The sequence below is a fragment of the Vanessa tameamea genome, chromosome 11 (genome assembly GCF_037043105.1).
Source record: "Vanessa tameamea isolate UH-Manoa-2023 chromosome 11, ilVanTame1 primary haplotype, whole genome shotgun sequence".
Taxonomy (NCBI): domain Eukaryota; kingdom Metazoa; phylum Arthropoda; class Insecta; order Lepidoptera; family Nymphalidae; genus Vanessa; species Vanessa tameamea.
In genome coordinates, this window is record NC_087319.1 from 6,084,578 (window position 1) to 6,101,145 (window position 16,568).

A 16,568-nucleotide genomic window follows, 5' to 3' on the forward strand; every position below is an offset into this window, starting at 1 on the left:
GCAGACCTATTAAATGGAATTTGTAAATCAAAGGATAATTTTGTCTCTGCTCTTTCTTCTATTAAATAGTCGATAGTTAACTTATATGAATGCATTACAAATTACATTAAAAAAAATTAATGTAGTGTTCGCAAATACCCTGCGTTCCTCAGCGCTAAACTTTGTAAATGATTTATTATATTTAATGTAAATGTATAAAACAATTAGCATTGTCAATCTTAAATACTGTACCTACTCTAAAATTAAAAATTGTACTGAATTCTTGTATTTTAAAATAATCTTGATTATATTTACACCTAATAATACTTATTTAATAGAAAACGTGAAGAAACATATTATTATTCGTTTAGATATTTAATTATTTCAAAGTTAAACTATATTTTTAAGACCATTTGCTTGTAATGCCATCTATGATTATCTCTTGTAATACATCAATTATTATATATGTATATAAACCAAACAAAACACATGAACTAAAAACTGCTAGATGCCACTTTTACATATTGTTCGGTACAGTTTTGTATAGTTACATTTTTTATCTAATAGGTAGGTGGACCGGCAAATGGACCACCTGATGTTAAATGGTCACCACCTATAGACATTGGAACTGTTAGAAATATTAACCATCCCTTACATCGCCAATGTACTACCAACCTTGGGAACTAAGATGTTATGTCCGTTGCGCCTATAGTTACACTGGCTGACTCACCCTTCAAACCAGAACACAATACATAGTATTGATCAAGAAATGCTGCTTGGCGGCAGAATATCTGAGTGGGTGGTACCTACCCAGACGGGTTTGCACAAAGCCCTACAACCAAGTACAATTTCTAAATACTTTATTTCAGAAATATAAATATTTTTATTACTTGAATATAACCTATATTTATCCATATGGAGGATTTGAATGCTTTATATAGATTGATCAGGTATATATATATATTAAGAATTTCGAATTATATTTCTTAGTACAATATAATTTTATGAACCCTGGTAAATTTTAATGAAGGTTAAGTAATTGTGTGTTTAAAATTAGGTAAACAGTTTTAAGGATATTTTAATATGTTTCAGATGCTTTTGCTTTGAATCTAAAGTGAGCAAAGTTTTATAAAAAAAGTAACATTTCAATCCAAAATAATGATCAACTGTAAGTATGTAATTTGATTTAATTATAATATGATAAATAATGTTTCAAAACGGACACAGCTTTATATTTCGCCCCATAGTCCCATTGTTGATTTCGTTATTGTAGTCATCATAGTCCCATACTGGATATAGTAGCCCGTGGTTCCACGAGCAGCTTTAAGCTGAAACTCATACTAGAAAAACAAAAACAACTATACAATGCGTGCAAAATTGACCCCGACGAGAATATTATTTGAACGTGATCTCTGAAAATGTATCCGTTAACAAAAATCCGCGATGAATTTTATAATTTTTTTATTCAAGCACAAGTATGACAAACATTTAGCATGCATTATATTTGCTCAAGTATATAATAAGCTACGGTATTTAATGTGATTTCTCATATATTTTATTAAATCTTCTATGACCCCTATAAAACTATATACTTTACATATTATTATATAAACAGCTGAATGATATCAATTTAAAATGTAAAATATCTTTATATAAACACTCCCTAATCTACAAAATATTCATTGCGAATATTAATAAAGATACATCTATAAATTTATTAAGTTGTTAGTATCTACGATTTAGCTTATTAGACAAAACTATCTTTCAATTGGGTCTACCTTCACCAAGTAAGGAATAAAACATTAAAATAAAGTATTAATATCAATTTTTTGATATCATTGAATAAAAATAACCTAAGATATGTCGCTCCTCACAATTTGAACGATACAAGTTTGAAACTAAAAATAAAATCTACTTCACAGTGTCAAAATATACAAGTTATTTTTTGTTTAAGATAATATGCAGCGAAGAATGAAATTATTTAATAGGTTGTTCTGTAAATCGCTCGTTATAATCTTCAATTCTTCTTTATTTTTGTTCATACGACGAATTCCAGATATTTCCAGTTGATTCGGGCGACGCGAACGTCATCGTCGAGGCCTTTGCACACATTGCTAGCGATATTATTATCATGTCGGAATGAAAAATCGAGACAAGTATAGTGAAATATATTTATATGTTAGTTAATTAAACACTTTTAAATGTTAATTATTATAAAATCTCATTCCGACATAACTCAGTAAATATAAAAATTAGACGCCCGCCGAGTACAACAGTGCCAAGATTCATTCAATTTTGTCAGAAAATGTTGCTATATTTTTTTTAAATTGTAACATAGTTTAATTTTTGTATTACAACATTTTCTTTACTCTTTTTCTGATTTAATTTTTTGAAACATCTCAGAAAAGGAGTTAAACTCATATTCGATAATGCATCACTATGAGAATATCGTTTTAATATTCACTTAGTGTGTTTAATTGTTAGAAAATATTTTAAATGTAATTTCGATAAAATAAAGCCCAGGAAAAACGATGTTTCAGAGCCTGAGGCAGTAGGATGCATTGTCAAAGAGAGGCTGTCAGTGCACTTGTTCTAGACGCGCGTACGTACCTGGCCCGGGTCGCTCCACTTGAGCGCCGAGGCGGGTTCCTCTTCCGCCGCCCGCCAACAAACAAAACACCTCGTAACAAGTAAGGCACTCGTATATTTCAACTTTGTATAAAATAAATCTTTGGCGTTATACGTCGGCGCGACGCGTCGGCTCGTCGCGTCTCCCGAATCATTTCCACTGGAAATATTGGCGCTGCCATCGCCGGGGTCAAGCAGAGTCGTCCTTCGCGTGTTCCTTCTCCTCGGTATCTTCTGTCACATCAGGCGATGGACTCGTTTTAGATTCTTGATCAAAAATATCTTCAGATTTCGTCGCATCCGACTGTTCGTGATTCGATTTTTCTTCACAATTTGGCGGCGGTGAGTTAATTTTAGGCGTTGTTATCGCGAAACTTGTGTCGATTGCTTCGTTCGCGTCATATAAATCTGTTGGAGCCTGATTTGCTTCCGCTTCCGGTTCATTTGGTACGTCTAAACTGTTTTCTTCCATCTCCTTTTGACTGGTTTCTTGTTCATTCTGATCCGATGTCCGATCCGATGATTCTGTTTCAATTTCCGCTGGATCGTATTTATCGTTACTTTCAACATTCGGTTCCGGTACTTCGTTATTACTTTCACTAGCACTATTATCTTGTACACTTTGTTCATCTTGACTAGGATTAATTCTATCATTAACTTCATTGTTCTGTGGTTGGTTAATATCACTAGATGGCTCGTTAATTTTCTCCTCTGGCGCATTTTCTCCTTGCTCGTCACTCGGAGTAGGGCCTTCATCAGCCGCGCCCCATCGGGATTTTCTATCTTTGTCTCGCCTAGGATTCTTTTCAGGTTCTCGTGATTGTCTCGGTCTTTCTTCAAAGTTTCTTCTTCTTTCGTTGCGGTCTCTAAATCTATCTTCGTGTTCCCGGCTTCTACGGTCCCGTCTTCTATCATCCCATTCATTTCTTCTGTCCCAGTCTCTTTCTCTGTCTCCCGTCCAACCTCTTTCGTTATATTGGTCTCTTTCGTCAAATCTTCTATTGCCTCTTTCGTAATATTCCGGAGGACCTTCAAATCGTGCAGCTTCAAAGGATCTATCTCCATCGAAACCGTCGTATTGTCTCGGACCATCAAACGGTGCACGAGGTCCATCAAATGGTGGTCGAGGTCCATCAAAAGGTGGCCTCGGCCCGTCGAAAGGTGGTCTGGGTCCGTCAAAGGGAGGTCTCGGTCCATCAAATGGTGGCCGCGATCCTTCGAACGGCGGTCGCGGTCCATCAAATGGAGGTCTCGGTCCATCAAACGGCGGTCTGGGTCCATCAAACGGTCTCGAACCATCGAAAGGCGGTCGAGGTCCATCAAATGGTGGACGGGGGCCGTCGAACGGTGGTCGATTGCCATCAAACGGCATACGGTTAAATGGTGGTCTCTCGAAGATAGGCGGACCTCCCTCGAAGGGTGGTCTTTCAAATGGCGGTCGGTTGAATGGTGGACCCATTCCATTAAATCTAGGTCCAAACGGCCCGGGTCCTGGACCTTGAACTTCCATCCACGGTCCTGAAATGAGATAATTTTGTTGAATGTCAAAATAAACTTAGGTAAAGTTTGGAAGTTAGATAAAATCATACCTCTCATTGGTTGCCTAGCTGGTGGCCCTCTCATTCTTAACTCTGCAAATATAAAGATGGAATTTTTATTTAAAAGTTTAAAAAGGTTAATTTCGATTGAGGAATCAATTTTTCTGTGATAAATAAGGGATTCAATGATATATCACATTATTAATTTTCGACCTATTTAATTTGACTTAAAAATGTTATTATCGAGTATGTAATGGTTATATTCTTACCGGGAGCGAAAGGCGGTCGCGGCGCTTGCGACACTCCGACCCCAACACCTACGAAATAAATACAAATATTCATACAAAGAATAACAACAGTAATAATAGTGCCTTAAGGAATACACGACTCCATTAATTTAAAAAAAAAATGGTTGACAAAAGACCATTTGACACAACATTAATTCGGAAATGTTTTATTTCGAAAATGTGTTGCATGATTTTTTTATTTCCACTATAAGAACTACACTTCTTAGGGGGGGATCCCCTAAGAAATCTGTTACAATGTCAATGCGCCTCTATCCTTGGAACTTGTCTGGTATTAATAGTCATATGGATTATTTTTGCAATAAATAACTAGATAAAAATGTTATAAAATTAATTTTGTAAAATTTGTTTATATAACGAAAAATAGTAATGTATTTTTTATCAAATGACAGAACCTCTTTGAGAAGTCCTTCATGTTTGCTAATTACATTTAATACACGTTCTAAGACTGGATATTAAAAGAACGAAGATGCCAAGATCGAAGTTAAGACTTTCACTTCGCTCGCTTGCTTATATAACTCACTGGCATCCAAAGGAACGCCGTCGAGGCGTGGTGGGCGCTCCAGCAGTGCGGGCCGCTCCCGCACGTCGGGCTCCGGCGGCGGCTCGTCGGACACGTCCCCGGGTTTTCCGTTAGCCATCTCCCACAGCCGCTCCTGTAGACTCTTCTCTGGATTCTGGTCATTCGTTTGACTGCGTGGTGATTTATCTCTACTTATTTCCCTGTTAAAGAATGAAATTAAAAAAAAAATCAGATTGATCAGAAGTTTCGAAGTCATTTTATGTATATATAATATGTCTAGATTTCACACAAGTAGAAAAAGTGTTTACATAATTAGGTTTATATTGAAAGACCATCCACAGCAATGTTCTAGTTTTTTTTAGCCTGGAATTGTCTACCGCCGCGCTTACTACGCCAGCATGCGACGGTGGGTGTTTTGTCGTTCTCAGAAGGAACCAAAACGCACGCATCGACGTGTAATAAGTGTCTTTTGTCATTCGGTACCGGCTATCTAGAAGCGTCATAAGTTCGATACTACGTTTTAATTAGTACTAGACAAATTAAATACTAAGCATTGAGTGCTTAATTTATCCAGTACTAACTAATATGTAGTGTTTAAAACCTTGACACTTCAACAAAACAACGAATTCGAGTGTAGGCTGTAGCAAACGTTGCCAGTCTGCTGGGCAAGGGTTCGTCCTTCACGGTGTCAAATGATGCCTAAAACGAGCACAATTTTCCCCGAAGCTCTGACAAACCTATCAGTCTGAGTAACCACTTATGCGGGTGGAGAATTAGACAGAGTGTATTTAATAGTTATTTACAATGGACAGCTGCTTAAAGTACCACTGTTCCTGATATATTCTATTGAAACGTTCGTGTAAGCATTGACAACTAAAATTTTTGAACAATTTTGCACCAAAACATTTTAAAACAAAGCCCCTATATTGCTTATATTATGAATAAAATAATATATGGTTAATATTATTTTATTCACACAATCTGAATTATTATTTTAATATCTAACTACTTCCAACCCACAAAATCGAAACGATTTCATCAAAGGGAAAGGCGGGGGCAAGAATGAGGCAGGTAATTTGGATCATGTACGGAAGACGAAGAGATAGGTATTATGTCTCAGATTACGAACGAAAATGCTTTCATTGTTAACGACACAAAATAATATAGTAGTATTAGTAGTAGTTAGTATTATATAAATATATTTAAATGGGGGATTTTTGAATATTTCAACTAGTCATTACGTTTTATTTATGAAGTAAACAATAAATTCTTACTGAACGTTTTTTTTGTTTATTAATTTAAATAAAATTTTTTGTTTATTAAGTTTTATGAACGTTATTTATCAATAAGACCTCCTTTCGCACCTCATGCAACTTTGGAAAACAACATGTATTATTTATATACTCTACCTTGCCCATTTAGCTATTACAAATCATCCGGTTTTACGGATAAATGGCTATTAAATCGAATGTGCATATTATAAACGTAAAATTGCTCATAGATATGTGAGACTATGCACTGTTTGTTGTCAATAAGACGAACTAGTTGTACAAACGCGGTCATGTCTATAATACTAATTATATTACCGGAAATGATATTTATTTTAATTCTACACACACAAAGATATAGTGTAGCATTTATTTATTTGTTACGAATAGTTAGTTTAAAAATGGTTTCATGTCATTTTGGTAAATAAGACTGAGTAACCAACAATTATCATCGTCAACAATGAAGTAGCTCACCGGTTGCCGTCCCGGGAGCCGAACCGGTCCCGCTCGCGGTCGCGGTCCCGGTCGCGGCGATCCCGACCGCGATCTCTGTCTCGGTCTCTGCGATCGTCCTTTTCCCTGATTGACAAAGTAATTCCTTGTAATCACCTACTTAATTATCCAACAATTGCATATGGCTCAAAAAAAAAACACACGCTAAACATGTAACGACCAGATAAAAAATAGTGTCATCCTCATAGGTCTAGTATCAAAAATACATTTGTAAAAATCGATTGAGCACAATTGAATGAGGTAAAAGAGCGATTACATTATTCGGTAAGCTTACGTAAGTCTATGGTTTGACATTACATGTTACCTCAACTCAATCGACTTCCATAGATTTATTTTTTTGCTTTAACTGACATCTTATTGAGACAATTGTAGAGCAAAGAGGCCTAACTAATCCACAGTAATATTGTAAATGCGAAATTAACAATTAATTTTTTTATAAATTAACCGCTCCTGCTTTGTAAAATGTATAATTTGCAAGAAATTTTAATTTGGCTTTTTATAAATAGTAAAATAAACCCAATCCCTGTAAGATAATTAAATAATTTTAAACTAATAAAAAATAAATTAAATTGGCATTACTACACGTTGGAAATATTATAAACAAACATTAACATTTCTAATTCCATTCATTATTATTAATAACTAATTGTTATAATCTATTATTAAAATATAAAATATTTCTCGAATCTTTAGTTATATTGGTAGTTAAATGGATGTGTGAATAGGGGAATGGAGTGACTGGTAGAGGTGTATGAGTATATCTGTGTACGAATAAATCGTCAGATAATTTCATTAGTAGATTAGGTGAGAGATGAATAAATAGACAGTAATGAGACAGCGTGGAAGGAATGGAGGATCGCCAGTATTATGGTTTTAATGATTTAGTTATTAGTTTTTTTTTTTAAATTGTTTTTGTACTATTTATTGAAATTAAATTTCAAATATGTATTATGACGTAATAATTTCCACAGATATACATATAGCAAAGTACCTCGATTTGTATGGAAATCATTCCGGTTTATTAGTACTTACTGAGACATTATTCAATACATTTAGTATTGGGGACACAAGCATATGTCAAACGGCGATTATTTTCGTTTCTAAACAAGCTGACCTTAGTAAAATGTTACAAAAAAATTGAGCTATATTTTGTTGGAAACCAATTCTTATTACCTCTCCATTCGTTTAGCTTAAAATCCATTTTTTAGATATATTTTCATTAACGAGACTCAAAAAAAAAATATCATTTTTGGTACACACAACTTATTTATAGACCACAAAACGTTGAAAACATTCAGCAAAATTAAAACAACCATACAACCATGTAAAAAATGCGCAATAATCATTCCCCTTCTATTCGTGCATTGTTCATTCTATGAGTAAATATTTCGTATAATATAAGCAAAATCACACAGTGCAAACAATTTGTAGTACAGTAGTATCTTCAGCTGTTACTGAATTACATACATAACATTAATTTAGACAATATAATTAAATTATAATTAATACCTGATCTGATCTAATGAATTCCCGAAATGACACATTCATATTTTAAACAAAACAACAAAATTGATGTTACATAATGTATTGTTAATCATATATACATCTTTTTTTTTTTCAGAATTTTAATATTATATCAGAAACTTATTTCTAACTTTCACGGCAAAAATGAAATATCAAAAATAAGTAAAGTATTTTCATGCTTAAAGTACACACAAAAGCTTACAATACATTGGGCTGCACTGACAAGAGCAGAATAACTATTATCGGAAATTGTTTAAGGACAAATTCTCCACTAACCTGTCTCTATCTCGTCCTCGATCACGATCCCTCCTATCCCGTTCACGTGTGTCTCTTCTCTCTCTGTCCCTCCTGTCTCGGTCTCTATCCCTGTCACGGTCACGTCTGTCCTTCCCGTCCCGATCCCGTCTATCGTCTTCCCGTTTTTCGTCTGGAGGAGGTTGAGTCGTGTCAAACGTTGGTTGATCTTGAGGATTGAATCCAGGCGGTGGTTCGGATGAGTTGAACGTCGGTGGTGGTTTGGATAGTAATGCTTGCAGCTGTAAAAACAAACAAAATGAAATTTAATAGAAAACTTAAGGACTAGAAAATGGACTAAATACTTTTTTTGTATTGGCAAACTAATTTTTTCTTAAGTTCGCGATAAATCACGTACGTTAACTGTAGTAGCGGCGGATGTAGAGATTATTTTAAAACGACGACATGATTCACAATATGCTTTTTTCATTACTAGAATAACGCGTGTAATAAGAGGAGTCCATGTAATTACAATTACATGTCAAAATGTGTACAGCAAAATGACAATTCTATTGTATATGTTTTCGGTGGTAGCGTGGTGGTATGCTTACCTGATCCAGGGCCAGCGGCTCGTCGTGCTCGTCGGGGTCGAGGTCCATGGCATCATCTGGCGCCGCCTATGGAATGAAAAGTTATGATATTACATCAGGAATACACGTTAACATCCTTTAGACTTTAGAGGAACAAAGTAATTATTGAATATTCTAATGTAACACTTTAAATGGTATGGCGAGTGTACGCGATGCGAATATTCCCATCGGCTTGTGGGCCGACGGTACTGCGTGCGTGTGTGTACTCACGAGTGTGTGCGACAGCGGGGCCGGCGGCGCGTGCGTGTGTGCGTGCAGCGGCAACACGAGCCCACCCACGTTCATGCCCACACCCATCAGACCGCTCAGAAACCCTCCCACCATGCCTAAAGCGGAAAATTATTTATGTTGCAACTTGTTTTATTGATATATTTTTAATTTGTTAAAAGATATATGCAAAACAATCAGAACCAATATTTGTACCATGGCGTAGATTTGCCGACAATTTCGGGTTGTTCGAGAGAAAACCTTTCGCACTCTCCTCCAAAATCGGCTAAAACCAACGGTCTGTGAATGGTTTATTGTCATCATTTTGCCTTGCATTTATAAAGTATCTTTATATTTGACCACTATTTATAAATCTCATACATTTTTGAAAATCTGATACACTGATCGACAATGACTATCTATCTAAATAAAATATTATTAATCTAAATAAATTATGGTGATATTTCGATAAGACTTTGATCTACTTAATATATTAAGAAAGACCAATGAGTGTAGAAATGTTAGCTACTAAATCCTAATGTCGGTATAAGCTACGCAAAATTACCTGTTTGCGGTGGGAAGCCCAGTAGCGCACCCGCCGGCGGCAATCCACCCTCTCGCTGCAGACCTGCGAGGGAGAGCAGTTTAGTTTTGATTTTTAATTAAAATCATAATCTTAGTATAGATTAATATAGATTTTTGTTTTTTATTAATAAGATTAATATAAAGATCACTACATCAATACACTACTTCTTTAAATTGATTATTTATATATGCTAACCTGGTACCGGCGGCCTGATAGACGGCACTCCTGCCGCCAGTCCCGGAGGTAGTCCACCGGTCATACTGCGAAAGAAATGATTAAAAATTGGTAATGATATTGATTTGGCGTCAATACTTTGAGCACTGGTTGATATATTTTAAGAATTTTTTATTTGCTTATAGGCTGAAGAAAAAATCAGTGAAAATCGCTCGTTCATTTCATAGACAGGTTTTATATATATAATTACATTATATAGTCGGCAAATACTAGCTGTTACGACTCACCCTGGCGGCGGCATTCGTGGAACCGGCATCGGTAGCCCGGCCGGCAGCGCAGGCGGCAGTGATGGGGGCAGAGCCGGCGCAGACATAGGCATACCGGCCGGCGGCAGACCTGGCGGCAGGCCGGCCAGCATCGCACCCGGCCCGCCTGGCATCATTGTCATGCCATCTGGTAGCGCCTTCGGAATCATCTGCGTGCCAAGAAACTCTTAAGCGTGTGGGGGCGCTCGAGTCGAACGAAGGTCGTGGTGATGATGGCGGTGGTACTCACCCGCGGCGGCAGCCAAGGCGGCAACGTGTCCTCGTCGACGGCACCGCCGTCCTCGAGCGCGTCGAGCGACAAGGCGCCCAGCAGCCAGCGCGCGTGCAGCGCCGCCCACGGCAGGTAGGCCACGCCCAGCTCCGCCTCCCAGTGGTCCTTCCACTCGCGGCCCTTGACGCCCTTGCCGGCCGCCCACGCCACCTGCAGCGAATGGACGTTACTCGTCGGTTGGTCTCAAAACTTATATGGAGCGTGTGGTGTAATACTCACCGTGATCTCCTTGGAGTGCAGCTTGTGCTTATTGAGCTTAGCGAGGGCCTTGGCTGCATCTCGCCGTCGCTCCATGACGACGAAGGCGCATCCGCGTGGCGCGACCACGTCGATGGAGACGACACCCCCGAAGGCCCCGAACAAGTCCGACAGCTCCTCCTGAGTAGCCAGCTTGGACAGGTGTCCGACCCATAGTGTCGTACTGCACACTGAAAAATATGCAATCGACCCATAAATATTTAACAAAGTCTGATTGTTTTATCATGAATTGCTATTGTGTAAGTTGAACCCTTGAAGTTGAAATGATAGCAAAATATCTGCTTGAAATAAAATAAATAAGTATATGTGTATTACTTGAGCTCACTCAAGGATGCAAGGTATGGGGAGCGAACGCAAACCAATAGGACTCTAATAAGAGAAATTGGATGTTAAAACCTAAATATTATAAATAAAGTAGTATTATTTTTAATAATGGATATATTACCATGGCAGGAGTAAAGATTATAGAATCTTAGATTAAGATATTCTATGATGCTAAGCTAGCCCTACAAACAATTCTTCAATAATAAAAAAATATTCTTTCAATGTTCCAATAACAACTTCGACAATAGGGACATATAAAATATGGAACGGATAAAGTTTCACTCTCACAGACGTTTATGTAAATTAAATGTCTATGGATCTTGTGTCATACAAGATCCATAGACAAGATTTTGCAACATACTACCATAAGTATTAATCTTTTTTTTTTGTTTTTTAATTTTAGTCTATGAATGTATAATGTATGTTTTTTTTTGTTGTCATAACTCATTTTATTGTCACTGACCACTAAGATTCTCCTTTTTAATAGGCGGCAATCCTTTTTTCTCCCTCTCCCTTTGCTTTTCTTTTTCAGCCTCTCGTTCCTTGTAACTCTTTTCCCGGTCTCTATCTCTATCCCTGTCGAATTAAAATATTAACTACATCAAAAAACTAATATCTGGTTTCGTAGGAATTTCAAGCAATTTCGTTCATAATGAAATGCAATGGTACGTATGTAAGAGCGTACCTGTCCCGGTCGCGGTCGCGCCGTCGTCGCGGGGAGCGGCTGCGGCTGCGGCGGCGGCGGCGCGGGGACTTGGAGCGCGAGCGGTGCCGGCGCTTGGGCGACGGACTCCTGCGGACACGGCCACTACAGCTGGAGGGCGCAGACGTCGCTCACACCCCAAGTTTAAATTAACACGCATCAATCGTTTCCCTTTCGCATGATTACTTTAGGTCTATTCAGTGAATAGGTTGGGTGGGAAGGAATTGGCAGATTTTTACGGATCTAATTAATTTTGTCCAGCAATTTGGTTAAGTATAATGTTTTTTTTTATTTCAAGATATCGACTAAGATCTGATACTCTAATGATAGTTTTGGTAAAGGACTTTGAGATATATTTTTTAATTTGGCTAAAATAGGCTCAAGATACAAGTACGATATTAAAGAAAAACATTTAAAAATATACATTTAAAGGCAATATATTGATATTTTCCTTAAATATATTCAACAATCAATCAAAGCATTTCTTTTTATCCAACCATGTCACATTTAGGAAGGATAATGTGGATTCATACATTAATGAATAGTAAGACAGTAAACATAAACCATAAAGTGGATGTTAGATGGGTGTATAATAAAAAATTGAAGGGGGGTGAAACTGTGCGAAAAGCATATCAAGCTATTATTAAAATAATTGTATAAAAAATTGTTCTTCACCTAGAGTCATTAGCATCTGGTATTTCAATAACTTGTGGACCTGTTTCAACAAACTCTATATCTGATTCATTCGCCATATCATCTTTTGATTCATTTTGTTTCTGTTGTTCAGGTTGTGAATTCTAAAACATAGTCAAGTATTTTATAATTGTTAGAACATAATTTTATATTAAACTATTTTATTTAAAATAATATGATGATCTTACTAAAAACGGAAGATTTTGGTTCTGATTTTGTTGCATTTGCATATCTGACATCATTGGCATTAAATTCTGGAAAAAATATATAAGTAATAAAAAAAAATGGTTATATATTATTTTAAAGCTTGAAATAGCTTGTCATGTCATGGTGGCATTGAATACAGAAAATTTAATTTAATTTCATTTGACATAAATATTAATTATAATTAATATTTTTATACAATTTTAAAACAGATAGCTTACAGGTATTTGCATTCCAGTCATTAGTTGCATTTGAGCTTGTAAACTTTGCAGTTGCCTCATTATTTCTGGATTTGTTAATATACTGAAATAAATCAACATACAATTAAATTATTTTATAGATATATTCTTGTTTTGAAAAACTTGAATTAATGGCAAGTAATTATTTCAATAGCTGGATACAAATTAGTATAACTAAATAATATTAAATTGGTAATTAATATGGTTTAAAATATTGTAATAAGTGTAAAGCACTTTATTTGTATTTGTATTTCAATCAGCATTCCATAATTCCCATGAGTGTAAGAGTCATATGTAACATTTTGCTCCCATGTTTTGTTACTATACAATTATACATACAACAAATATTTCATAATACTATAGATGTAATAATAAACATCAGGGCATGTTTGATATATAAAATTAATTATCGTCAAATAGCTAGGTTCAGTTACGTCATTAGTCGTGGGCCTATTAATCTTGTTAAAACCACAAAAAGAGTTAAGAGATATCAAAAATTTTATCATTTAATTTACACAACACCAATGGATGAGATCTTGAACAAGTCACATTAAAGTGGATATACATAAGCAGCCAAGTAGAATTTTGTTATATTTAATTAAGTTATATTAATCAAAAACTGTTATAGGTGTATAATGCAACAGAGCTATTAGGAAATCGAATGGTAAATGTAAGTCTAAGATTTGTTGTCTATACTCCTTCTTTAATTGGAGTAAGTTATACAAAAGTTTAATATATATTCAGGAAGATTACCTGCCAAGGGCATCTGTGGGGTTATTATGAGTATTGTGAGATGTGTGAGTTGTGTGTGTGGAGTGTGTGCTGTGCGTTGAATGAGCTGGATGAGGGTTGTGCTGCGGAGGAGGCTCTGATGTTTGTTCATCTTCACTCTCATATTCAAAATCATTGAGCAATTTACGGTTGAACTTTGCTGGGGGAGGATTGGATGAGTCATCCTGGAACTGAAAATAATTAAACATAAATTCCTAAACATGTTTTAATTATTATTATTCAAATAAAAAAGATGGAGATTATAAATTCATCTCTGATTATTTTTGTGTATTTATAAATGCACCACAGTATTTCCATTTAAATTTCACTGTTATCGAACATTGTTAAGTTTTTACTTTAAGTACATTAAAGCAAACTTTTGGAGATTTTTTATATTGATCTTTATTTTTTTACATAATTCATTACAGATAGAAAAGTATATTTACCGCATCACCCATGGGCGAAGATGTGTGTGGTGAGTCTTGACGAGGCATGGGTGACATTTTGCTGTCTGATGTATTGTGAGTTACATTTAAACTACTTCCTGTAAATGATACAAATAACAGCATAAAAACATAAGTTTTAAATGGAAATTTCCACATTTTGTTATATTACATTATAAATGCAATATAATATAAGATCAGCATTGGTTGGAGTGTTGTAATAATAATATAAAGATAAGATAAAAAATGCATTTTGCATGATTTATAAATTCCATTACATGATGACTTAACTTGGATTATATTAAAAAGACTGTCTATGACCATAAAAAATATTGATAAAAAAAAAAGTTTATTTACCGTTGGCAGTGTTGTTTTGCTGCTGCATAATTTCCATGTGGAGTGGATGGTTGGGGTCAGCCATATCAAGCAATGGTTGGATAACCTCTGGGCTGAATACATTATTCTTTTGCCAAAGATTTAAAACTCTTATTATATTACGCTGAAATATATGAAATCAATGTTTTTAAAATTTTAACATATTTGTAAGCTAATGAAAAAGCTATTTAAAAGAAATATTATGAATTGTAATAAGTTTAATAATATATAAATATGTATTGCAATGATTATACTATTTAATTAAAAGAAGCTTTAAGAGTTATTACTCCTAAAAATAAATTTGTCATTAAAAACTAGTCGTTCAATACCAATATCTGCAAGAAGATAGAACTCATAAGATAATAATGATACTGTTCTAGCTAAACTGAAAAGCAATTAATGAATGTGAATGGTTTATTGTTTACTTATAAGGACCTTATTCATGAAACATCCAAATTTTTATATGTTTAAGATCTCTAATTTTTCGTGAAAAAAAAAACAAATTGTAAGCGCAAATTTTATCATAGATTAGGCTTGTTAGGATCAGGGTATAACCTAAAAGTAACTTTATATAATATACCTTATCATCATCAGGACATCTGAAGAGATTGGCAAAAGTTTGTTGCATGTTTTTAGCAAACCTTGGCGCGAACACATCCTTGTCCTGTCCGAATTGGTGTCTGGACTGCCTTACTATAGAATCTATCACGTATAAACCAGGCACTTTGTATTCTGGCTTGCACTTTTGTATGAATTTTTCCACACTATGTACGACATGTTTATAGAATTTTATGGCCTTTATAGCACCTCTCGTGATAGCACTCATCTTCGCCTTCGAAATAGGAGGCCTGTTTTCGTACAACCCGGATAACTGAAAGTTTAACATTAGTTAGTACGATGCCACGGTTAACATAAACCGATACAATAATTTGACGGAAAATACCTCCGCGTTGAACGATTTTACTTCGAGCATATCCATTTTGTTAATTTAATTACTAAAGCTTAAATATTAACAAACACTATTAACACTATTAAAAATATTTATTTGCGTTAGGAAAATCATCTTCGTGAGCAGATCAACATGCTCAGAATTACAAAATGGCGTGCTTGTAAAAGGGTTGCCACTTGCACTATATCTAGTGTCGCTGACATAGCCGAAACTTTAATTTTTTTTTTCGCTATAGATATTGTCAAATCTCAAGCTAATAAAAATTGTATTTAGGTATAATATTATTTAATTTGAAACTATCTCTTATAGTTTTAAAAAGCAATATTAACTTAGATAAATGAAATAAAAAAATAAGTATATAAAATCATCTCATCAATCTAGTGTAGATATCATAATTTTCTGATAAAATGAGATGGTAAAAAATTAACAATCTTTATTTTAACAGTAAACATTTTCCCTACGAAAATAAAATCCAAACTTTAAGTAAGGTAAGTAATCAAATGAATTGATTTTATTAATTACTTATTTCTACCATAGTGTAAGAAAGTATTTTGATTTGCTAAATACGATGGAATGTAAATTAAGATGAATTGTTTTTAAAGTGATTCTTCTTTTTTATTGCACTGTTAATTATTTATAAAAGTGAAAAACAACTACATTTATTAAGCATTTATGAAAATTAAAGAATCATAAATAATTATGGCGTTTGACCTTATATTTAAGATCAAGAAACAATAACTTATTTTCAGTTTTATTTATTGATTAACAGCGGTGTTTTGTTTGAAATGCAACTGCATTGAAATAAACCCTTCCTCGTTACTATCTGTGAAATTCTATACTACATTTAAGTACATTCTGCTGACAGTTGTCAAGCTAATTTGAA

The 16,568-nt window shown here is 35.0% G+C and overlaps 1 protein-coding gene across 2 annotated transcripts; it reads right to left on the minus strand.

Annotated features, from left to right (window-relative positions):
• Positions 1-1,934: 1,934 nt before the first annotated feature.
• Positions 1,935-15,871, minus strand: LOC113400898 (SR-related and CTD-associated factor 8). 2 transcript variants are annotated; one of them, XM_026640574.2, is made up of 23 exons: positions 15,680-15,871; positions 15,317-15,607; positions 14,719-14,860; positions 14,365-14,462; positions 13,901-14,109; positions 13,130-13,211; positions 12,893-12,958; positions 12,687-12,808; positions 11,994-12,101; positions 11,772-11,884; positions 10,946-11,154; positions 10,685-10,876; positions 10,417-10,604; positions 10,151-10,215; positions 9,935-9,997; positions 9,373-9,488; positions 9,124-9,189; positions 8,555-8,814; positions 6,716-6,820; positions 4,974-5,173; positions 4,415-4,462; positions 4,197-4,238; positions 1,935-4,125 (listed from the first exon to the last, which is right to left on the minus strand). In XM_026640574.2, exons 1-23 carry the CDS (start codon positions 15,713-15,715, stop codon positions 2,798-2,800), a joined length of 4,149 nt encoding a protein of 1,382 aa, XP_026496359.2. In that variant the 5' UTR covers positions 15,716-15,871; the 3' UTR covers positions 1,935-2,797. The 2 variants fall into 2 exon arrangements, with proteins under 2 accessions (XP_026496359.2, XP_026496362.2); XM_026640577.2 differs by lacking the exon at positions 6,716-6,820.
• Positions 15,872-16,568: the final 697 nt, after the last annotated feature.